The 22,554-nt window shown below is 52.2% G+C and overlaps 14 protein-coding genes across 14 annotated transcripts; 8 read left to right on the top strand and 6 right to left on the bottom strand.

Moving 5' to 3' along the window:
- Positions 1-118: 118 nt before the first annotated feature.
- On the top strand, positions 119-1,936 carry BJY04DRAFT_232851 (cytochrome P450; the record flags this gene model as incomplete). The annotated part of the gene is made up of 3 exons (XM_073719827.1): positions 119-1,030; positions 1,081-1,532; positions 1,579-1,936. 3 exons carry the CDS (start codon positions 119-121, stop codon positions 1,736-1,738), a joined length of 1,524 nt encoding a protein of 507 aa, XP_073565018.1. The 3' UTR covers positions 1,739-1,936.
- On the bottom strand, positions 1,769-3,504 carry BJY04DRAFT_211496 (cytochrome P450; the record flags this gene model as incomplete). The annotated part of the gene is made up of 5 exons (XM_073714416.1): positions 1,769-2,202; positions 2,257-2,871; positions 2,921-3,092; positions 3,147-3,263; positions 3,310-3,504. 5 exons carry the CDS (start codon positions 3,502-3,504, stop codon positions 1,769-1,771), a joined length of 1,533 nt encoding a protein of 510 aa, XP_073565017.1.
- Positions 3,505-3,828: 324 nt separating this feature from the next.
- On the top strand, positions 3,829-4,761 carry BJY04DRAFT_211495 (SDR family NAD(P)-dependent oxidoreductase; the record flags this gene model as incomplete). The annotated part of the gene is made up of 4 exons (XM_073714415.1): positions 3,829-3,849; positions 3,902-4,340; positions 4,397-4,483; positions 4,535-4,761. The coding sequence occupies 4 exons, from the start codon at positions 3,829-3,831 to the stop codon at positions 4,759-4,761; spliced, it is 774 nt and encodes a 257-aa protein (XP_073565016.1).
- Positions 4,762-5,883, bottom strand: BJY04DRAFT_211494 (FPP/GGPP synthase family protein; the record flags this gene model as incomplete). The annotated part of the gene is made up of 4 exons (XM_073714414.1): positions 4,762-5,185; positions 5,243-5,569; positions 5,618-5,772; positions 5,824-5,883. 4 exons carry the CDS (start codon positions 5,881-5,883, stop codon positions 4,762-4,764), a joined length of 966 nt encoding a protein of 321 aa, XP_073565015.1.
- Positions 5,884-6,192: 309 nt separating this feature from the next.
- BJY04DRAFT_211493 (uncharacterized protein) lies at positions 6,193-6,953 on the top strand (the record flags this gene model as incomplete). Its single annotated transcript, XM_073714413.1, has 2 exons — positions 6,193-6,701; positions 6,752-6,953. The coding sequence occupies 2 exons, from the start codon at positions 6,193-6,195 to the stop codon at positions 6,951-6,953; spliced, it is 711 nt and encodes a 236-aa protein (XP_073565014.1).
- A 239-nt stretch (positions 6,954-7,192) lies between these two features.
- BJY04DRAFT_224273 (FAD-dependent oxidoreductase) lies at positions 7,193-8,826 on the top strand (the record flags this gene model as incomplete). The annotated part of the gene is made up of 3 exons (XM_073717911.1): positions 7,193-7,874; positions 7,929-8,305; positions 8,353-8,826. 3 exons carry the CDS (start codon positions 7,193-7,195, stop codon positions 8,824-8,826), a joined length of 1,533 nt encoding a protein of 510 aa, XP_073565013.1.
- A 51-nt stretch (positions 8,827-8,877) lies between these two features.
- BJY04DRAFT_224272 (cytochrome P450) lies at positions 8,878-10,405 on the bottom strand (the record flags this gene model as incomplete). Its single annotated transcript, XM_073717910.1, has 2 exons — positions 8,878-9,219; positions 9,272-10,405. 2 exons carry the CDS (start codon positions 10,403-10,405, stop codon positions 8,878-8,880), a joined length of 1,476 nt encoding a protein of 491 aa, XP_073565012.1.
- A 115-nt stretch (positions 10,406-10,520) lies between these two features.
- Positions 10,521-11,459, top strand: BJY04DRAFT_232846 (phytanoyl-CoA dioxygenase family protein; the record flags this gene model as incomplete). Its single annotated transcript, XM_073719826.1, has 1 exon — positions 10,521-11,459. Exon 1 carries the CDS (start codon positions 10,584-10,586, stop codon positions 11,457-11,459), a length of 876 nt encoding a protein of 291 aa, XP_073565011.1. The 5' UTR covers positions 10,521-10,583.
- A 100-nt stretch (positions 11,460-11,559) lies between these two features.
- On the top strand, positions 11,560-13,218 carry BJY04DRAFT_232844 (cytochrome P450; the record flags this gene model as incomplete). The annotated part of the gene is made up of 3 exons (XM_073719825.1): positions 11,560-11,913; positions 11,978-12,752; positions 12,809-13,218. 3 exons carry the CDS (start codon positions 11,560-11,562, stop codon positions 13,216-13,218), a joined length of 1,539 nt encoding a protein of 512 aa, XP_073565010.1.
- Positions 13,219-13,248: 30 nt separating this feature from the next.
- On the bottom strand, positions 13,249-14,978 carry BJY04DRAFT_232843 (acetyl-CoA synthetase-like protein; the record flags this gene model as incomplete). The annotated part of the gene is made up of 2 exons (XM_073719824.1): positions 13,249-14,721; positions 14,766-14,978. The coding sequence occupies 2 exons, from the start codon at positions 14,976-14,978 to the stop codon at positions 13,249-13,251; spliced, it is 1,686 nt and encodes a 561-aa protein (XP_073565009.1).
- A 213-nt stretch (positions 14,979-15,191) lies between these two features.
- BJY04DRAFT_224269 (cytochrome P450) lies at positions 15,192-16,806 on the bottom strand (the record flags this gene model as incomplete). The annotated part of the gene is made up of 3 exons (XM_073717909.1): positions 15,192-15,491; positions 15,544-16,724; positions 16,794-16,806. 3 exons carry the CDS (start codon positions 16,804-16,806, stop codon positions 15,192-15,194), a joined length of 1,494 nt encoding a protein of 497 aa, XP_073565008.1.
- Positions 16,807-17,351: 545 nt separating this feature from the next.
- On the bottom strand, positions 17,352-19,278 carry BJY04DRAFT_232842 (fungal specific transcription factor domain-containing protein; the record flags this gene model as incomplete). The annotated part of the gene is made up of 2 exons (XM_073719823.1): positions 17,352-18,988; positions 19,203-19,278. 2 exons carry the CDS (start codon positions 19,276-19,278, stop codon positions 17,352-17,354), a joined length of 1,713 nt encoding a protein of 570 aa, XP_073565007.1.
- Positions 19,279-19,447: 169 nt separating this feature from the next.
- BJY04DRAFT_232840 (uncharacterized protein) lies at positions 19,448-20,932 on the top strand (the record flags this gene model as incomplete). Its single annotated transcript, XM_073719822.1, has 3 exons — positions 19,448-19,627; positions 19,677-20,344; positions 20,494-20,932. Coding segments are annotated over 3 exons (1,285 nt in total), but the record flags the coding sequence as incomplete, so codon positions are not given.
- A 391-nt stretch (positions 20,933-21,323) lies between these two features.
- BJY04DRAFT_224266 (SDR family NAD(P)-dependent oxidoreductase) lies at positions 21,324-22,444 on the top strand (the record flags this gene model as incomplete). Its single annotated transcript, XM_073717908.1, has 7 exons — positions 21,324-21,375; positions 21,449-21,848; positions 21,897-21,949; positions 22,001-22,059; positions 22,121-22,142; positions 22,189-22,282; positions 22,333-22,444. 7 exons carry the CDS (start codon positions 21,324-21,326, stop codon positions 22,442-22,444), a joined length of 792 nt encoding a protein of 263 aa, XP_073565005.1.
- Positions 22,445-22,554: the final 110 nt, after the last annotated feature.

Genomic DNA, 22,554 nt, shown 5'->3' with positions numbered 1-22,554 from the left:
ATATGTCCACACCGCTACCTAATAGCCTGTCAGCCTACCTGGCTCAATCACTCAAGTCAATCTCCAGAAATCCAGAGTAAACTTCAGAGAGCGAAGCTTAACATCCACATTCAACGCCATGGTGACACCAATATACGCCACAACCGCCGCCATACTCCTGCTCGCACTATGCCCATCTCTGGCCCTCACTCATCTGGCCCTGGCATGGTTCCCGAAAGAACGCCGCCCGAAGAACATCGTATGGATAGGTCGCAAGTCAGGTCTCTTCAGCTCCTTCCGGGCTTGCCTCAGTCAATGGCGCTACAGCCCAGACCTCCTCGAAGCTGGGTACAGAGCCTTCAATAGGGCTGGTCGGGCTTTCTTGATGCCCCTCTTTAGCTTCGAGCCGATCGTGATTCTTCCACAGGAACACATCAAATGGATCATCGACCAACCGCCCACGGTGCTGTGTCCGCGACGCGCCGGATCCACACGCATGGGAGTGCGCTATGTGGCAAAGGGGTTTACACAGCCGACGAGCGACGTCCTTCACGCAGCCATCAAGGTTCACCTGAACAGAAAGTTCGACAGTTTGCAGGGCGAAATGTACGCACAGATGAGCTGGGCAATAGATCACAGTTTCGGCACCGGCAACTGTGTGAGCGAGATACCTCTAGCCAAGGCCTTGCGGTATACGGTCTACCACACGCTCGTTCCTGTATTGGCGGGCGGCGAGCTTGCCAAGAATGAAGGGTTCGTGGACGCTATAATCTCCAGCTCAGAGTGGTTTGGGGCTTCGTCCACGGTGGTTGGACAATGTCTACCGCCGCCTCTGAGAGGGCCTATAGGTTGGGTACTGCAGAAGCCCATTAGATATATCCAACAGCGATATCTACGGTATCTAATGCCAATTGTGAGAGAACGCCTACACAGACTGCAAAGCAATATCGAGGTTCCGCAAGACATGGTGACCTGGCTGTGCCAGGTTATTCTTAAATCTCCAGTTGTAGAAGATAGGGAACAGGTATTTGCAGAGGCCTTCAACTTGTTGGTATGTTTTCATCCCTACGTATTGTCGGAGAATATCATCTGACAGCATAGCTTGGATCTGCCTTCACCAGTACTGTCTTGACAGCGCACCATACTCTGCTCGACGTACTAGGCTCCAGCTCCAAAGATGAGATCTACCAGACACTACGTGAAGAAGCCGTCTCGACATTCGATAACGTAGAGAAATGGTCCAGTCCGTCGGCTGTCCTCGCCCTACATCGCACCGACAGTACCTTGCGAGAAAGCCTGCGCCGGGCACCACCGACCTCCATGGCTCTGCTGCGCGAAGTGATTCCCCGAGATGGATTGACACTACCCAATGGCCAATTCCTCAACAAAGGAGCCTGGCTCGCCGTACCTTCGATTCCTATTCATAACGATTCAAGGTTCTACGACCATCCTGACGAGTTTCAGCCCTTTCGGTTCATGCGCGGGGATAAACCCGAGTCTTGTGTATCTACAAACGACACGTTTCTTTCCTTTGGACACGGTCGCTCAGCTTGGTGAGTAGTTGATTCTATTTATCGCCACATATCTAACGGGCTACAGTGCCGGAAGACAGTTGGCCACTTGCATTCTAAAGATGATAATCGCCTATATTGTGGTGCATTATGACATTGAAGCGATCGATGGCCGTCCACCCAATTTCTTCATGGGGGAACACGCCGTGCCTCCTGATGTAGTAGTTCGCATCAGAAGGAGAGTCTAGGGAGAGAAGATAAAGCTGGATGATCTACAACTATAGAGTTACCTCCTCCTTTCTCCTTCTCACTGCAATCCGGGCAACCGGGTCTGCGCCCGTAAGAGAGCCGACCGTAAAGACCTTTGGTTGATCGATAAGTTTGATATCGTACTTCATCAGGATATGGCAGAGGGCAATCTTGGCCTCTGCTGCCGCGAAAAACCGCCCAGGACAGGCGTGTATTCCATGTCCAAATCCAATATGATTGACGCTAGTGGCAACGAAGTGTGCGGCGTGGTCTTGGGTCCGGGTCTGGCGCAGGTGGTAGAACCGATATGGATCGAAATGTGCGGCGTTGGGGTAGATGCCTTCATCCCAGTGATTGTGCTGCGAGATCATGAGCAGGTCGCCTTTCTGGATGGTCACAGCCTCTGATTCGTCGTCGAATGGAGGAAGCTGGATCTTCTCGGTCGCATAGCGTCGCATGTTGACTATTCGAGGGACAGGTTAGCCCGGCTGCCAACATCGAAAGTAGATCTACCTACCCAACCCAGTCGGTTTCAAGCGTTGACTCTCCTTCATTACACTGTCCATCAGTTTCAGCTGGTGCACCGCTCCCTTATTCCAGCCTCCGTCTTCCCCTGCCTTCTCTCTGACTTGGATGATCTCCCTCCTCAACCCATCGACCAGACCAGGCCGTGCCACCACGTCGATGATCAGCTGCGTGAGAAAGTCAGAGGTGTTGTGCATCGCAGACAGCGCCAGTGTGAGCTGCATGACCGCCGGATCGTATTTGCGACCGCGTGCACATTCCTCTGCCCATGCGACTGTGTCCAAGTAGACTGGCGGTTCTACTCCTTTGGCAGCGCATTGGGCCCTCTCTGCCCGACGGCCCTCGACTAGGGGCTCTATGAGCATGCGGGCCTTTGCGATCTCAGAGCGAAGGGATTTACATGCTGGCAGAAAATGCCCGACCAGCGGCCGCAGAACGGACGGGTAGACTCGAAGTTCTCTGACTGCGCCAAAGGCGTGTAGCGTAATGCTTCGTGACAGCTTTAGCCAGTCCGGGTTGCGAGAGAAGTTAGGCCCAAGAAATATATGGGCAGACTGTTGGGAAATCATGTCGAGGAGGCTGGACTTTAGAGGGACATCATGCCATTCTAGCAATGTCAGTATATTTATGTATCTATTATCGTGGCTATATCGAACCTGGGCTGTTCATCCAGCTCTGCTGTAGAGCATCGCTGGCCTCATCTGATAAGGGCTTAATCAAATCAACCAGGTGGTGCGTCAGCTTCTGGAGGATAATATAGCTCATGATCTCCTTGCCGACTTGATCCATCTCAAAAACATTGAGACCAGCAACGTTGGGGAGCATTGTCTGTTCCGCATTGTAAGTTTCTTGGAGGCCTTGAGTAGGAATGGCTATACGAACATGAACCCGATAGGTATGAAAGTTGCACCGCTTGTCGTTCCGGATGGCGTGCGCATATCTTGGAGCCAGGATCAGCTCGATACCATTCTCAGTCACAACGTAAAACCCTTTCTTCGACTATATACTCGTCAGCTCGACCCGCTGATAGCGGAGGAAAGCCAACCTTCTTAAACCCGGCTTGTATAATCTTTTTCGCGTTGGCATAGTATCGCTTCTTAGCGTTGGTAAAGGTGAACTCAAAGCGCCTGGGAGCGTTTATGAGCGGAAGCTCCCTCGTCGATGGTCGCAATACGCTGATGAGGACAGCAATGGCGAGCACAAGTCCGAGAGCCGTGGACAAAATGGTGGAGTGGTCCATCGCTAGAATGGACGTCCAATTTGCGGGATACATCCTGTCTTCGCGGTCAGGTCAAATGCATATAACGCAGGCTACTCCTTATGCCTCGTAGCTCTTATTAGAGGTACAGCATCGGTCGGGGCCTCTTTTCAATTGTCTCTGCGTATCGGTCCCCCTTCGTGAATCTGCAAGGGACTCTCTTCTATATGTACCAAAAGACCACACCCTTACTGTAAAACTCATACATGAATCAGCTTTCATGTCGACCTTCTTTCAAGACTCCAAGTTGTCTACTACAATTGACGACCAGTCGTGATGACAAAAGCGCAAACCTCACCTGCCACCATGGAATCACTCCATGACCGGGTAAGTCTTGTATCATGAATCTATGTATATGCCTCCCTGACCTCCTTCTTAGGTTGCTATCATCACTGGTGCGTCATCAGGGATAGGCCTGGCTGCGGCAGAGGCCGCGCTTGAAGCTGGTGCCTGTGTACTTGCTGTCGACATATCAGCTTTCCCTCCTTCCCTTGAAGGTAGTGAAAAGTGTCGGACGATTCAATGCGACATCACACACCCCGAATCACCATCAAAGATTGTCGAAACCTGTGTCTCTGCCTTTGGCGGTCGTGTTGACATTCTCATGAACATAGCCGGAGTTATAGACCACAATTCCAGTGTCGACTCCGTTACGGACGCAGACTGGGATCGGTGCATGGCGGTTAATCTTACAGCTCCTGTCAAGCTGATGAGAGAGGTTGTGAAAGTCATGAGAAATCAGAAGGCTGGGGTTATCTTAAATATGGCCAGCCGTGCTGGGATGAGTGGCGCTGCTGCCGGTGTCGCCTATACCGCGAGTACGTCTACATCAATTTCCTCCATTACTCCTTAGGCCCGGGCTAACACGGTACAGGCAAGCATGGACTTATCGGAGCTTCGAAGAATGTGGCCTGGAGGTTCAAAGGAGAGAACATACGCTGCAACGTTTTGTGTCCCGGTGGTGCGTCAATCAGTTAGTTGTCATAGCAAGAGTAGAGCTGACTGTTTCCAGGGGTGGCTACTGGTATCCTCAACAGCGTCAATCCAGCAAACTTTGACCAAGAGGCTACTGCAACGATCAAGCCAATTCTGTCTGCTGTTTACTCGAACAGGGCTGAGGGGTATGGAGTAATGATGCCAGAAGAGGTGGCCTCTACTATTGTCTTCTTGTGCTCGGACCAGGCATCGCGCATCAACGGGGCAGTGCTTCCTATAGACGATGGCTGGTCTACTATATAGCTATGATTCCTTCCTGCGAGTCACACAATGAGAGCTAGAATTGTCCGCTTTGATCTCCAGCACATCAAGAAACTCAGCAACTCCTTTCCCTTTCGTCACGCCAGCCTCTTGAAGCATTAACCTTGCCACTGTAGCCAACTCGGACAGCCTCGTACGGCAGTAAGCAAAACTCCCCGCTGCCTCCATAATACTGATCGCGTATCGCTTTACCGTCACATCTTCCGTCTTCTGTTTCAGGATGTTGAGCAGCTGGAGACTCTGCGCACCGTGACGGATCCCGTGGATAATCGGGAACGAGAACTTGCCCTCCGTCAGGTCTTCTCCAAACCCTTTGTTCTCGATATAAGCTCCGCTCTGTAGATTCTGATAGTCGTCGCGGATTTGGAAGATGACGCCCATGAGGTCGACTAGTGGGACGTAGTCACTGCCGTTTTGAATTAGCCTGATTTTACCAACGCCAACAGGATTTCCCAGTACATACTAGGTACTTGTGCTTGAGCACTGCATCAACTTGATGGCCAGCCGGAAGAGCCCCCCGGTTTTATCCGCCACCATGGCCAGATACTCCTCCTCGGAAGGGCATATCAGGGAATCGCGCCAGTACAAATCCATTCCCTGTCCACGATGCAGCCGCAAAAGCTCCTCGGTGAAAATCTGGATAGCTCGCGGGTCGTTCATTTTATGAAGTTCATGTTGGGCTTCGAAATAAGCACTGTTCGCCGAGTTGATCGTCTGTGCAATCCCGAAGATGCTGTGGGCTACTGGGTGGCCGCGCCGAAGCTTCGAGGAGTCTTGGATGTCATCGATCCTGAAATATTAGAAGTGCCTGATTGGAGAGAGAAAATCAGGTCCGTACAGAAGGGAGGCAGTGTGTAGCAACTCGATCACTCGTCGGATCAGGTCCAGTTTCTCTGGTGGAACATTGAGCCATTCGTTGAACGCAGCAATCAGACGGCTACGGAGGTCTTTTCCCGGTAAAGAGAGGAGGTAGTCAATTGGGCCTGCTATGATCTACTCGTGTTAGCTATAGTACGAGGAAATTAGGCAGATGGCACATAGTACCTGGTCAGGGGTCAAAGCCGTCTTCTGGCGAATGTCGCCAGCCTGGATTCTGGAGACCATTTTGGTGGAAGATTCGCGGAAATGTCAACGACGATGCTCTCTCCATCTACTAGACCACTCTGGCCATGTCATCGGCTCAAGATGTCTTCATTGTTGCACCCGATCCCGTCGAGCGACCGAAGCAAGGGGGCTGTAGGGGGGGGTGATATTACATATTGCAACTGAGCGGTCAGAGATCAGCGAGGACTCTGGCTCTTACATGCATCAGTGGGCTTTCCATAGGGCATATGCATCTCTTTCTTGGCCTAGCAAAAGCCACTATAATTTCAGCGACAACCCACCTACCCTACTGCAGCCACCAAGGCAATAATGGACTCGTTAGACTTTACCAAAGCGCCTCAATCCTTTCAATCCGTGAAATGGATCTCCGACCTGCTGCTTCTAGCCATGGCTGGAGGCTGGCTAACGTGCTACGTCGCCACGATCCGCACCGCGCGCCGTGATCGTCGCTGCTGGGTGCCCCTGCTACCTGTCTCATGCAACATTGCCTGGGAACTTATCTACGCCATTTTGTATCCGCCACCGCGTCTCCCCATCGTCACTGCATGGTTCTCGCTCAATCTGTTTGTCGTGTACACCGCTCTGAAGCACCGCCCCCAACCGAACGGGCACTCTCTCTTGCATGGATATCGGCTGTATATTGCTTTTGTCGTCGTGACAGCGCTCTGGGCAGCCGGTCACATCTCCCTTGCGCATGTTGTAGGCCCCTTAACCGGATTTTATTACGGAGGCCTAGCGTGCCAGATCATGACGAGTGCCGCGGCGCTGTCGGGCCTCGTGCAGTCGGGCCGATCGAGTGGAGGGAGCTGGCTTATTTGGTAAGTTCCTCGCGTTACTGGCCATTCTTGCACTCCTGACATGATTCAAGGGCGTCTCGTGTCGTCGGGACTGGGAGTGCTCTCGCGGGCGTCTTCTTCCGTGCCCACTATTGGCCAGAGCTGTGGTCGTGGACCATGAACCCGCTGATGTTCTGGGCGACTGCGGCGTTTATCTTCTTCGACGGGGCATACGGTATCTGCTTTTGGTCGGTAAGAAGGGAAGAAGGGAGGGTGGGTATGAAGAAGGAGTAGACTGAGTGGATGGCTGCAGAAGCAAGGAATGAGATTAAGGCAACAGCATCTTCCATCCCTGACAACACTATGCCAAGGGGATCTCGGTGGCACTGATGGAATATGGCGAGGCTGCATCGATCGAGCGTCAACCTGCTTGTTGACTTGTATGAGTTTTAGTACATGTTTTTGGTACTGTGATCAGTCCATAGGACCAAGTCTACCTCCGTTAGCATCATAGCATCAAGAACAACACACCAATGGCGTATAGTCGTCCTCAAAATGAGTTCCACGTTCTCATAATCGGTGGCTCCATCGCCGGCCTGACCCTCGCCCATGCTCTTTCGGCTCTAAACACCGTGCTCAAACAGAACCCAGGCACTAAAACAACAATCAAATACACGGTCTTGGAGAAACGACCGACGCTCACTCCTCAAGAAGGCGCCTCGATTGGCATCCTTCCTCATGGCGGACGGATTCTTGACCAGCTCGGTCTTTTTCAGCACGTGGAACAGGAAATCGAGCCGCTGCACACAGCACATCTTCAATTTCCGGGGAAGGATAGGTTTGTTGCAACGAACCAGTCGCCACGAGTTGTGGCAGAGAGGTTTGGACTGCCGTTTGCTTTTCTAGAGCGAAGATCGCTGTTACGCATTCTTGCTGAGGGGCTTGGACTCGCTGCTGCGGGTGGTGAGGATGCTGGAGTCGTTGGGACAGAAGGAGGTAAGGGAAGTCGGGTTCTCTGTGGCAAGGAGGTTGTGCGAGTTGAGTTGGTCGGTGAGAAGGAAGAACGAGACAGCGTTGTGGTCAAGACCAAGGATGGAGAAGTGCACAGAGGCGATCTAGTGGTGGGTTGTGATGGAGTACATAGTCCTGTGCGCAACGAGATGTGGAGGATTGCTGCTGAGGAGGGCGAAAGTGTAGAGGAGAACGAAAAGACAGGTCCGTATCATATGCCCTGGTCAATAATCAAGCAACCAGTTAACCATTCGGTAGGTCTTACTGCAGAATATGCCTGCATCTATGGTATCTCGTCCGCAGTACCAGGTTTAGAGACTGGCGAGCACGTTGCTAGTCTCAACGACCGGCGGTCTTTTCTAACCTTCCCCGGAAATGAAGGCCGGACGTTCTGGTTTCTGATCTGGAAGCTTGATCGCAAGTATATCTATGCGGATGGCGATATGCCTCGCTTTGTGGCAGCTGACACGGAAGGTGTTGCCGAGAAACATGCAGACGATATTATCTGGGGAAAGGTAACGTTTCGTGACCTCTGGGACCGAAGGGTAAGGTATAACATGGCTGTTCTGGAGGAGAACGTATTTAGTAGATGGCACTACAAGCGCATCCTCTGTATTGGAGACAGTATACACAAGGTATGCGACATCCTCTCGTATCTCTTGACTATCATTAATGCCGATAGATGGCACCAAACACCGGACAGGGGGCCAATTGTGCCATTGAGGACGCCACCGCTCTTACAAACCTACTGCATGACTGTCTGCTTTCGAGTCCTGGCGCCAAACCAAGCTCCAAGCAGCTTGATAGTCGGTTAAGTTCGTATACGGCAGAACGAAAGAGACGGGTAGAAAAGATCTACAGCATCGCACGGAGGGTCGTCCGCTTACACGCTCGGGATACTTTACTCCTCAGGTTCTTCGGCCGATATGTCCTGCCATACTCGGGTGATATAGCAGCCAGGGCTGCATCAAGGGCCATTGTAGGGGCGCCAAAATTGAGTTTCTTGCCGGTGTCGCCGAGGGTCGCCAGCGGTTGGGAGGACGGATCTACCTGGGGTGTATATAAAGTTTTGAAGGTGGTGTTCGCTTTGGGGCTGGCTCTGGGTGCTCTTTGGATATGGAGAGAAGTTGAGGATGTTATCATGTCGTGGGGCTAGCCCGGGCCACGGTATTCTAGCTATAGACAGAACTCTCCCTCGTCAGTATAGCTATTTCTCCCTTCTGCTCAGTTGACAGAACAACGGTCCCTTATCCCATAAACCGTACGTCTTCTGAACATGCCAGCCCTCGCTCTCAGGACACAGTTGAAGGTCGAATTCCCAAAGGACCCGGGCGAGAATCGTTCGCATGATAGCATATGCCAAGTTCTTCCCAATACAGTTGCGGGGCCCGGCTGAAAAGGGCTGGAAAGCCTCGCGATTGTCGTTGTAAAATGGTGAGGCAGGATCTTTGTTCACTTCTGCATCCCAGCGCTCTGGAAGGAAGGATTCGGGGAGGTAGAAGTTGGCTGGTGAGGTGTAGGCTGCATACTGGTGGATGCCGACCTGGATCTATGTTCTATTAGCCAAGACTGCTGTTTCTATATCATATGTCAGTCCTTACATTCGGGGGTATGGTGTATCCTGAGATACCGGTCGGGGAATCTGTAACCCGCTGCAAGCCACCAGGAACAGATGGGTACAGCCGCAGAGCCTCGTTCATGCAGGCAGTCAGTAGTGGGAGCTGTGTGGTAACCATTTGGAAGGTTATGTCGGCTGGGGTAGTGATAGCATCTTGCAACTCAATCCGAACACGACGCAGGACATCTGGGGCTCGCAGCAACCAGTATGTGACTGCGCACAAGAGGTCTGCCGGAGTCTCGCTACCAGCGATGATAATGACACTAGCATTAGCCTCGATCTCTGCCTCTGAAAGCTCGTTTTCAGTCCCACGTTGACGCATAATCGAGTCAACAAAGTCCGGTCGACTCTGGATATTCGATGAATGGGAATGAATACGTTTTTGGACCAGTGCTCGGCTGTACTGCATCTGCTCGGCGATAGCCTGCGACGAAGTTGACATGAATGCAAACGCAGTGCGGAAGACGGCTGGATACGCGTCCATGGCCTTGAAAAATGGAATCATGCGCGTATATCCGGTCATGAATGACACCCATGGATGGTAGCGCCCGCGATCGAGGCCACCAAAGTGTTCGCCAAACGCCAGGTCGCCGATAATATCAAAGGTGGTTAGGCGGTACCATTTGACGAGATCAGCAGGCTGGCCAGCGTTGACCAGAGTTTGGAGCTGAGCGAGCAGCTTATCGATGTATCCTTGAATCATCGACTCTTGTTCCCGAACACCTTTGGTAGAAAAGCCGTGGGCGAGAGCCTTCCGTATCCTCGTATGATCGGTGTCGTTTGCGTTGATGATATCGGCAGTGTTGCTAGTTGAGAACTTGGACTTTGGGAGAGAATGGCGTCGGTCATGGCGGCCATAGATTTCGCTCCATGATTCAGCTGTCGTGAAGGATACTTCGTCTGGTGAGAAGCGAACGACTGGACCGTAACGCTCATGCCAGCGCTTGATGTCAAGGTCAACATTGCCTCGTACGGCGGACAAGTGGCGGAGCAGAGGAAAGGCAATCCAGGGCCAGTGGCAGGGGACTCGCCGAAGTGGATGGAAGTAGAGGTCTCGAATGGCTGTGCCGCTCACATACAGCAGAGCCAGCGCTCCGCAGAGTACAAGGGCAATCATCTTCCTGGAGAGTGCTTGATCTTGATGTGGGCCACGATGCCACTACATTTATACCCCCTTCCCTCCCCCTTGCTGGACATTCATACCGCCTATTGCTATACACCGCTGGCCATTTATATTATTCACACTATTCCACTGTTCCCCGTGAACCCAATTGCCAGTACATCTGTCTATCACAATGACTGTTCCACCCTCAACGAACGTCGTGCGAACTGTTGACGCCTCAACACCATCCGAAGAAATCAGCAAGCTAATTGCCAGCGATGGCGCCGTCATTGTCCGCCAGTTTATTCCTCCGTCGGTCGTGGATGCCCTTAATGAAGAGATCGATCCATATCTCGCCGCCACCATCACCGGCCCCCAAGACAAAACCGGCGACCTGTATAAGAAAACCGTTGGCAGCCGCACCAAGCATATGGGCAACCTAGCAGCAATCTCGCCTACCTACCGAACAACAATCCTCAATCACCCACTCATGCATTCTGTTTCCGAATTATTCTTCAAAGAGCCCTTTGGCGACTACTGGGTTAACCGCGCCGCCGTGCTCCAGGTCGAACCGGGGGAGAAAGCCCAGGGTCTTCACCGCGACGACATGCTATATGGGATCTCTCGGTATCTTGCTCCGGGCGCTCCAGAGCTAATGGTCAATTTCTTCGTCGCCCTGACCGAGTTTCGCGAGGATAACGGAGCCACACGGCTGATACCTGGAAGTCACAAGTGGACGATTGAGGACTGGGGTCAGGCGGTACCCGAACACACAATTGGCGCTCTTATGCAACCGGGTGATGCGGTGCTCTACCTAGGCAGTGTATGGCATGGTGCGGGCGAGAATCAGTCTTTAGAGAAGCGTCGTGGGCTCAGTGTGACAATGCACCCAGCACATTTCACCCCCATGGAGGCACATGTAGACCTGTCGAGAGAGATATTGGAGGAAATGACGCCGCTTGCCCAAAAGATGATTGGATGGCGCAGTTGGTGTGCACATCATGGGGTGCCAGTGTGGACGGTGAGGGATCGCAGGATGGAGGATGAGCTGCATTTAAGATCGGTTTGATTCGAAAGCCCCTTGCAGACTCGCTAGTTAGCTCTATTGCTGTATATAAAACTCAAGGCCCTTTCAACTCCTAACACAAACAGCCTATGCCATTAGAACAATGGACCTCGTTCACCCTCGCCTTGGCCTCTATGAGCCAAATATTCTTGTCACCCTGGGTCTAGCGGCACTCAGCGTCCTTGTAAGTTATAGCTTACAGCGTATTCTCTTATATCCTGGATTGAAGGCACCGTTTGTGGGTTTCCGGTCACGCTGGGAACCGCGGTGGCTCGTTGCTCTACGCTTCTCAAAAGAGGCCCTCGCCCATATTCAGGAAGGGTGTCGAAAATACCGAGATGGCCTCTTCAAGATTGCGCGAGTCGACACGGACATTGTGGTCATTCCCAGTCGATATGTAGATGAGCTGCACTCCAGGCCAGATAACCAGCTGAGTGCGATCAAAGCACATATGAAGGTATTCCCGATGCCCCAGTTACTCTTCCTGTGCTTATATATTCCTTTATTAACTGCTGGAGCAGAACCTGCTCGGCAAATACTCGACCATTGACATCCTAGACGAAGGGATTCTGCACACTCATGTCCTCCAGACCGACCTCACCCCCCGCTTGGGCAACCTCATCGGCACTGTCAAAGACGAGCTGGACTTTGCCCTGGCCCATGAGATGCCCAGGGATGTCACCGCCGACCGATGGACGACCGTCTCCATCTACGCCATCATCCTCCGCATTGTCACCCGCGTTTCCGCCCGTATTTTCGTGGGCCTTCCTACCTGCCGCGACGAGGAGTGGCTCAATCTCTCTATTCACTTTACCGAAGATGTCTTCATTACCATGGCGATTCTTCGTCGCTTTCCGAGTTGGATGCGGCCTGTCATTGCACCCCTTTTGCCCCGCTACTGGGCTGTTCGTCGTGGTCTCGCAACGGCTAAACGCATCATCGGCCCTCTTGTGCATAAACGACGCGTACACCAAGCCGCAAATCCAGGCTCAGAGAAACCAGTCGATCTTTTACAGTGGATGATGGACAAGGCCAATGCGTCAGACGGTCGACCGGGAAAACTGGCACACCGTCAGCTCATCCTCACCCTGGCCGCGATTCATACCACGACAGCCAGCGCGGCTCAGGCAGTGTACGACCTGTGCGCATACCCAGACTATGTTGATCCCTTACGCCGAGAGGTCCTTCAGGCCGTCGCTGAGGACGGCGGTACTTACAAGAAGACTACCCTCACCAAGATGTGGGAGCTTGATAGTTTCATTAAGGAGAGTCAACGCTTGAACCCCCCGAGTCTATGTCCGTTGGTCCTCCCTTCACCAGAAAGTCCAGTCGCTAATCTATACCACTCCTAGTGAGCTTCCAACGCATCGCGATGCAAGATCTCACCCTTTCTGATGGCCTTATTCTGCCCAGGGGAACCCACCTCGCAGTCCCTGCTGCAGACATCACTAAAGGCTCCGATTATGATCCAACATTCGACGGCTTCCGCTACTCGCGCAAGCGAAGCGCTCATGCCGGAGAGGCACACCGGCATCAGTTTGCAACGACCGATCAGACCAGTCTGCATTTCGGACACGGCAAGTATGCTTGTCCAGGGAGGTTCTTTGCGGCCAACGAGATCAAGATTATTCTTGCTCATTTTCTGGTCGAGTACGAGTTTCGTCTGCCGGAGGGCCAGGGCCGACCGGAGAATATTATGATTGATGAAGTGTTCTTGTCGGATCCTCGAGCCCAGATGCAGATCAGAAGACGTAAAGAGTAGTTAATAGCAATACCTATCCTTCGGGTCTATCTAATTCGCCTTCAACAAAGCCGCCAGCTCATCACGCTGCCGATCCAGCATGGCAAGCTTTGACCGGGCAGGTTTACCAATGTCCGTCCGTGGGATGCTGTCGACAAAGACAACACCCCCTTCCAGAGCCTTGTAGCTGGCCAGATATTGCTGCACGATGGCGCGGATCTGCTCTTCTTGCATAACCCCCTTGCCTTGCTCCTTTGACCGCACCACATAAGCCCTGGGGACTTCCTCTCCAGCTCCACCCTCTGCTTTCACTCCCAAGACCGCCACATCCGCCACCCTTGCGTCTTTTTCGAGCAGCAGCGCCTCGATCTCTGCCGGAGCGACCGAGTAGCCTCGTACCTTGATGAGCTCCTTGGTGCGACCGACGATAAACCAGTGCCCGTCTTTCTCGTAGACCATATCGCCCGTAGGGAACCAACCCTCGTCGTCGACCACTGTGTCCCCTCGCCCTTTGTACCCAGCCAGAAGCCCCGGTCCACGAATGTTGAGTTCTCCGGTTGTTTCTCCCCCGGTCGGACTAACAAGCTTCACCTCATACCCCTCCAACAGCGTTCCCAAACTGCCTGGATACGCCCGATCGCCATACCGATTCTGAAAAACAACGCCCACCTCCGTCATCCCCCATAACTGACTCACACACGCATCTGCATGCAGCACCTCCTCGCACCGCTGCAAGGAGGCTGCATCCACCGGCGCACCCGAGACACCAATATACCGCAGTGACGCGAGGCTCTCCCTAACGCGGGCACTCGCCTTGCCTGCCTGCGCGATCATCTGCACCGCCACGGGGACCAGGTATGTTTCGGTGATGCGGAATCTCTCCACGGCTGCAATGAACTCGGCGAGGTCGAAGCGAGGGAGGATGTAGAGGGGTTCGCCGTAGCGGAGGGGGAAGAGGTTGTTCCAGAAATCGCCAAAGGAGTGGTAGGCTGGGAGGGCGAGGAGGCGGCAAATTGGACTCGATTCTGTGGTTCTGTAAGGGGTCGGATATTGAACGGTCTGGTGATGTGAGATGATGGTGTGATGAGTCCGAATTGCGGCTTTAGGGAGACCGCTTGTTCCGCTGGTGGTGAACATTGCTGCTGGGGTTGTTTTCGCCAGCCCGACCGTGGGAATGCGGTTCCAGGTGGATGAGCCGTAGGTTGTCAATGCAGTGAGGGGGTATTCGGCGTTGATGATGTTCGAGGCAGTCATAACAGGTGTAGCATTATTGTCGCTGTCTTGGTTGGCGAGGGCAATGAGCTCATCGATGGCTGTCTTCGTGATGACGCAGATCTGGCGAGTCGATGAGGAAGACTTGCAGATGTCTCGGACCATGGTGAGCGCAGTCTCTGTGGTCAGAATGATTCGAGGGTCCGACAATCTCACAAAGTGCTCGAGCTCGTGTCGCGGGGTGCTAGGACTGCAGCCCATGTAGACACCCCCGGCGCCAACTATCGCAAGATAAACCGCGGAGTGAAGGACCTAGCAAGGTTAGAAGTACTCCATACAAGCCCGGATCACCATACGTAATTGTCCATCTGGACCAGCACACAGTCTCCTACTTTGACATCGTGGGCTTTGAAGCCGGCAATGAGAGAGCAGACGAGTCGTTTGAATGGTGCAAGACTGAGTGATCGAGATGGGGTTTTGGCGTCAATAAAGATCGGGGGTTGTCCGGCATGATCAAAAGGGCCATTGAAGGCGAAGCTGACGAGATCGTGGGATTCGGTATCGTACATTGTTAAAATCAGACAAGTGCAGTCCAAGACAAGCCCTGGGAGATAGCTGTGAATATATGTTAGTTACTGAAGGGCTGGTCTGGAAGCGAGGGGCCAGATATATATGTTGCAGTACATGACCAGCAGTTCCCTATTAGGGTCGACTTCTGCCTCAATATATATATTTAGAGAGTAAGAGATCCATAAACTTCATAATCTACATATATCATCTCATTATACCTCCACCTCTCTCCTCCGAATATTACCAAATAACTCATCGGGGTTGCCATTGAACCGCTCAATGGTAACCAGCCTGTTCAGCAGCTCGATATCAAACAATATGACAATCGTCGCAGTCGCCATCAGCATCTGGAAGTAAGAGACGTTGCGACCTATGCAGGCTCGAGGCCCATGGTTGAATGGATAGAAGGCTGCATGTAGCTTTGACTTATCCCCAGACAACCATCGGTCGGGATTATATTCAAACGGGTTCTCGAAGGCCTCTGGGTCTTGGAGGAGTGTATACGTGGGGACCTGTTCAAAGTCAGTCATGAGCAAAAAGTGATCAAGACACATGGAGACCAACCGAGACTGTAACTCCCTCCTCAACGAAGCGACCAGCGATCATGCGACCCCCCTCTGGGACGACTCGGGCAAAGCCTTGGGTCGAGGCTGGTTGGATACGCAACGCTTCATCGATGCAGGCGCGAAGGTAGGGAAGAGTGGCAATCGCATGATATTCAGGAATATCCTCTCCAACAACCACTGGTACAGCAGCGTCGAGCTCCTCTCGGAGCTTCCGAAGAACATCAGTGTGTTTATAAATGTGGTAGATAGTCGAGACAAGCGCAGCAGTTGTCGTCTCGCTGCCTGCATTCATGAGAACGGCGCACTCAACGATGATCTCGCCAGGCTCAAGATTCATCTCCTCTCCTTTACCGTTCCTCAGGAACTTGGAGAAGATATCATTCTTGCTCTCGGCATCCGGAAGGGCGAGTCTCCTCTGGTATAGATTGTTGATGACATTCCCCCAGTCCTTCCCCGACTTGACGCCAGGGTGCCACGACAGCAATGGGTTCGCGAGCGGAAGCAATGCTGGCTCTGCCCCCGTGAGGACGGTATGCATGTGGATGTTATGCAATGTCTTCACATAGGGGACTTTGTAGACCTTGCCGTCGGCACTCTTCGCATCGACGACATCGTTCCCCCTCTGCACACAGCCTAGAGACTCTCCGAACACGACGAGACCCATAAAGTCAATCGCAAAATAGTTCACGAACCTCCGCAAGTTCATTTTCTCATCCCTCTGCGCGTAGTTATCCATCTGCTGCACCAGGTCCTCAAACCCTTTACGAACAACCGGCTCCAGCCCGATAATCGTCTTCAGGGCAAAGACATGAGCAAGCGTCTTCCTCTTCCTCTGGTGTTCCTCTTTCGATCGCGTGTCGGCCATGGACCGATGGGGTCCAGCGCCAGCATCATAGAATTTATCCTTGGGAAAGTTCGTTCCGTGTCCGTAGATATCGTTCATGGCACGCGGATCTGAGATTGAGAGTTGTGTTGGACCGATCCGAACATGTGTTCCATATTGTTGGTGGGCATCGTAAACGGACTTGAAGTGGGCGTTTTTCAGGATTTGTGAGAGGCGCCAGATGGCAGAGAAGGAGGCGATACCGGGGGATGGATATTGACGAAGGTTCTTTTTGTCGAGGAAGTAGGTCACCACGGGGTGGAGGAAGACCGCATAGCCTACGACAGCGAGAAGAGCTATCGTCGCAGGCGAGAACACGTCAGTACGGTCTTTCTAGTTTGGAAATCGGAGAAGCTCGAACTCACCGAGAAACAGCATTGTGAGGTATAGTTGGGATATGATCCTGATGGAGGGCTGTCTAGAAGGTCTACTGTCCAGTATCGAGTTGATATAGACGACCCAAGAAGATGACACCAGTCCAGAGATACAAGTAATGTGATTGAGGGGCAAGTCGCCTTGATCCGGCGCTCATGTCCGTTCCCCAGGATGTCAGACTTTGATCCTCCAGTCTTCTAGTGCAGGGTGGATATGGAGGCGAATCTTCAGCAAGATGATCAAAATGCTTGTTGGCTTGAATGGTACGCCAAACTGACGAGAACAACCGTGCTAGGTGGGCTCGGTGGGCTCGGTGGGCTCCGGGTTTCCATGATTCTATAGAAACTGGGGGAGATATGGAGACAGGAAATACAATAGAAACGCCTTCACCCGTCGCTTTCCTCCGTCGCCCTCGTCCGTTTGGTACATTTTACCCCAGACACAGATCCTTTTCTTGTGGATCATGCCTTATCTTATATTGAAGAGTCTAGTTCTATGACCGCGAGTAGGAAAGATGATGATTAACCATTGCATATCGTCTGTCTAAACTATATAACATCCAACAGCCCATTCATGCCAAAGTCAAACTCCATATCCCAGTCGAACGGAACCACGACGTCTGGAGAAGGTATTAGTGGATCGGCTGCTTCCTGTGTGGGATTGAAGATGTGAATAAAATTTTCATAGTCCATAACGTCAAAGGCTTCCGCAAAGTGACCGGTCGGCAAGAAAGGGTCACTCTGTTGAGAGAGAAAGAAGTCCGAGTAAGACCTCATGATAGGGTCTAGGAGGTGGTTGTACTCCTCAAGACAACGGGCTGCAGCTGGCCATCGCTCACCGATCGAGGACAGTAACCGGACGAAGCAGTTTGCGCACTCCTGGACTTCGTCGAGCGTAAAGAGCTGTGTGATCTCGGTTTGACAGCTGCGAAGTACGCTTAGGAAGACGACCGCCGCAGAGAAGGTGTGGTAACAGGTGTGAAAGGTGTATTTGATGCGGCCAAATTCGGAATTTGCCTGTTCCCAGTAACTGACGGCGACTCGCACGCTTGCCCTGAAGGCGCGAATAAGATTATGTCGCGATGGGCCTTTGACTCGGTTTGAGGGACCGTAGAGGAGAACGAGACAGTAATGGTATGCAATGTCGGCGTAGAGCACCATCTCGGCCCATTGGGACTTTGTAGACGGGCATTCGTTCTGGGCGGCGGAATGCTGAACCTGCTCTGCCCATTCGTGGGCTTTACCTACCATTTCCTCCATCCAGCTTTCGAGAGAGCTGACTTCCGGTGATAGAGGGTTGTTCAAGTGAAGTACAGAGATGAGCTCTGCTTCAAACTGTCGGAAGCGCCAGATAAATATTGCTATCGATGGGAGAGCGAGAGGAGCTGCAGACGATGCTTGGTCCGGACTGGGAAATGAGACATTGATGTATTTGTTAAGGATTCTAATAGGACGACGAAAGGCTGCGCTGACAGCGATCTCCATCTCCCAGGCACACCAGAATATTCGCCGTCGTCGGTCCAGAGCCAGGGGATCTGTATCGTTCTGTGCTTGCAGCTCTTGGTGTAATCCAAGTTCAATACACGCTTCGCTGGAGATCCCCGTGAGAAGCCACAAGTTTCCAACGGTGGGATTGAGAAAGGTATATTGTATGAGCAAAAGTAGGGCTTGGAGGCCCGGGAGGTCATTTGTCAGGACAGCAGAGATGTTCAGCATTGCGTTCTTGAACAGCGCCGTTGCGAGAGACTGTGCACGGGCAAGTTTATTCCTTGCAGCTGTCGAGAGAGAAATGGCCATGATAAGACTGACAGTATATACGCTGCGCGGGTCGCAGTCTGTAAAGTTATATCCCACAGGAAGCACGGCATCAAAGGCACCTCTCGCCTCCACCTCAGACAGGATAGGAAATTGGTGGATTATACCGGTGGTGTAGGTGAAGAGGAGGAAGTCGGCGACACGGGTGGGCACTGCGGTGGGAGAGAGTACAGAAGCTTGCTGGTTGACGATCGCACGGGGATGATTCTCGTTCAGATCAGACACAGCGTGTGCGAAGTGTACCGATGGGATCTGCGTCTGAACGGCCACACATCCGGCAATGCAGCTCTCTTGGACAAGGCCCAGGAATGAAGGGGTGCTGTCGCTCAGCACGTCGCTGAGGGTGGAGTTGACGGCCGGCAAGAAACCGACTGCAGCCGTCTGTCTTGGACTCTCACTCTCCAGAGCAGCAATGCGCTCTTCTAGATATCGAGTGATACTCCGAGGGGCTGTTGCGTTGGTAGCAGCATTCCACGCCAGGCAGGGAGCGTCCGCTTCCACACAAGCAGAGCATGAGGGCGATAAGGCATCGCACTGTTTGATTGTTAGAGATGTCTAGGGTATTGGCTGAGATCAAAATATAACCTACCATAATCTTTCTATGCCGACATCTTGCACACGACAGGCTACGCCGCTGCACTCTTTTCTTGACGGCCCCCATGGTCAGTCTGTAGCAGTCGAGGATAAAAGAAGAAGAAGATAACCCCGCATTTTATCAGGTAGAAAATTACGTAGTTGCCTCCGATTCGCCCGCTGATAAGCCTCCTCTTCGTCCGTCTCCAACTCCTCGGACTCGGGTCTTTTCTCTCTTTGCCACATCTACAAGCGAAGATGGCTGTCGCCGACTCTACAGAACTGGACGCGTTGTTACAACTGCTACCAGCCTGTACAAGATGCCGCTCCGTCCGAAAGCGCTGCGATACCCTGCTCCCCGCATGCGCCAACTGCGCCAAATCGGGCCTGCAATGCACCTTCTACGACTCCATCTCCAAGGAGCTACTGCCGCGAGAGTACTTCACCTGAAAGCTTTGTTTCAAGTCGCTGAATAACGTTTACTAGGTATCTATCTTCCATGATCGATCACCTACGCTCCCTCGAAGCTACTCGTGGCGGCAGCACCCCTGGTTCAGCGACTGGCCATCATTCACCTTCCACCAACGTTGGATCGGTGGTCAAGGTCAGAGACTCATATGCATTTCTAGGGAATAACGCCCCCATAATTGCGGCTGCTCCAGCGCAACACAAGAGCATGGACAGCCACGTTTACCCGGCCCTGCCGATCTCCTCACCGGTCCTGATCGACAACCAAATGCATCAATTCCTTGTAAATAGATACATGGTGACTGTTCACGAGGTGTTTCCAGTATTTGATGATCAGGCTTTGTACTTTCTACAAGCACTGCGCGAAGATCCGGACCCCATCCCGGGGCAGGTCTTCCTTCTGAAAATGGTGTATTCTATAGCCTGTCACTGTTTGTCGGGAAACGACAATCGCCTTGTCTATCTCTCTGACGTCCTCTATCGAGAATCTATGCTTCATATCGAAACCATCATGAAAGGCCACGCGGTGGAAGCAGTGCAAGCAATACTGCTACTTGCGATAAGGAGCACCTTTGATGCCGCAACCGGAAGTATTGGACAGCTCGTTAATTTTGCTCATCGGCTTGAGATTGAGCTCAGCTCGGATACAGTACCACAAACAACATCAATAATGCAGCGCTTACAGTGTACGATATACTGCCTGGCTGGGTTCCTCACAGGTGCACTGGACAGGCCATACGACGTTGCTGAGCCGGTAGGTCTCTCGTGACCCTTTGATTTTTTATTATTTCGCTGTATCTAACACCAGTTTAACTATAGTCACCGAGCATCCTAGCATCCACGACCGACAAAGCTCAATTTCTCTGCGCTGTATACACATGGCAAGCTCGGTGGCGAGCTGGCGATATATCTGCCAGTACTCTTACTTCTAGTATTCTCAGCCAGCTTGAAGAACACAAGTCATCACCCATGCTGATTGCTGTGGTACGCCAAACACATCTTCTTACGCAGCCAGGCATCGATTCAGCTCGGCAACTACTCTCAGCGTATAATGACGATCAAATGGTCTATAATGTCTTCTCATCACATTGGGTGTACCGCGCTGCATCCTATCTAGTCGAACATGCAGATGGCGACACTATTACAGACAGCTGCATTCTTGCTACTAAGGTTTTGGAAAGATGTGCGATGAAGTGGTCCAGGTCTAGAGCGTTACAGGGGGCTTTGGAAGACCTAAGACGTAATAAACGCACGGTTTCGCGGCTACAATAGACAAATAGGATCATTCACTTTGTCGCTCTTTATACCAGACACGACCCTTGGCCTCACATTCAGGAGGCTCCGCTCTATAGAGTTCAGTCTATGTATCTGGAGAGAAGCTAGAGCACCCTCGCAACTCCACAGAGACCACACGACCTAGTTCAATCTCAAACTTCGTAGAGAAGGCTCTGCCTTAGCGTTTGCCTATCGCATCTCGGACATGGGCGACGGACCACCGCGACGGAGTAGAGCGCCCGCGAACCACCTACTCCAGGACCAAGCGTAGCTTAGCTAGAGAGTCTCTACTGGCCTTGGAGATAGTTAACAGCTATATTGTAATCTATGATCCCCAGGATTGTGACAACCACTCAATCTGTATTTCCTCTAAAGTCACAAACTCCTACAATGGCATCTACCCTCTTCCCTGGAGTCGCTCTAGTCACAGGCGCTGCCTCCGGTGAGCTTCCTTTGCACAGCCTAGCGTATCATGTCAGATAACGAGCATGAGCTAACCCTGGTGTGCGCAATAGGCATCGGCCGAGCAACAGCCCGCCTCTTCGCCCGTGAAGGCTGTCGGAAAATTGTCCTCGCAGACCTCAACAAAAGCGGCCTTCAAGAGACCTACAAGATGATCACCGACAGCAACAAAGATGTTTCGTTATTAGTGGCTGAAACAGACGTCACGACTGAATCCTCCGTCTCCGATATGGTGAAGCACGCTGTCGCGAAGTTTCAACGGATCGACTACGCAGTTAATGCAGCTGGCTTGATGAGCATTCCTATGAAGTCGCACGAAACCACACTCGAGGAGTTTGAGAGAATCAATTCGGTGGATTACAAGGGGCTTTGGTTGTCGTCGCGGGAGCAGATTAAACAGATGCGGACACAGGAACCACTAGAGACCCATGATGGGCGGCCGGGGAATAGAGGGTGAGTTCAAGAGTCCTGTGTTGGTTGAACACGTCTGATGATATCTAGAGCGATTGTGAATGTTGCGAGTGTTTTGGGACAGGTTGCGCGCCCTAATGCTGGTAAGAACACCTCCTTGTATTGCGACTAGTGGTTGATTCGGGTTTCCACAGCACCATATTGCGGAGCCAAAGGTGCTGCTATCAGTATCACCCAGGCCGATGCTATCGACGTAAGTACTCAATCTTTCGGTCAGTGTCTAAGCCGTGCTAATGCGCTTCGGCTTTGTTCAGTACTCGCCCGACAATATCCGAGGTATATTGAGTTTACCAGAAGTACAGTGCACCCGCTAATCTTGTAGTCAACTGTGTTCTCCCTGGGGTTATCCATACCCCCATGATCGACCATATCTTGGAGTACTACCGACCGGAGATCAACATGCAAGCATTGGGAAGGTACACTCGCTGGTATTCACAGCTCTCGTAATCATGGCTAACTGCAATAGGCTCGGGACTGCCGACGAGATTGCGGACTGCATCTTGTTCCTGTGTAGTAGTAAAGCTACCTTTGTCCAGGGGGCGGCATTTGCAGCTGACGGGGGGTATACTATTCGATAGATTCTTCTATAATGACCAGTTCATGACTTTAAAATCAATCACTTGAGCCCAAATCCATTATATGCCTATTTGTCTCTAGCTCATCTAGGACTATTTATTGACGGAATTCC

The sequence above is a fragment of the Aspergillus karnatakaensis genome, assembly GCF_047715665.1.
Source record: "Aspergillus karnatakaensis strain CBS 102800 unplaced genomic scaffold BJY04scaffold_87, whole genome shotgun sequence".
NCBI classification, from domain to species: Eukaryota; Fungi; Ascomycota; class Eurotiomycetes; order Eurotiales; family Aspergillaceae; genus Aspergillus; species Aspergillus karnatakaensis.
This window is presented reverse-complemented; position numbering and strand designations above follow the sequence as displayed.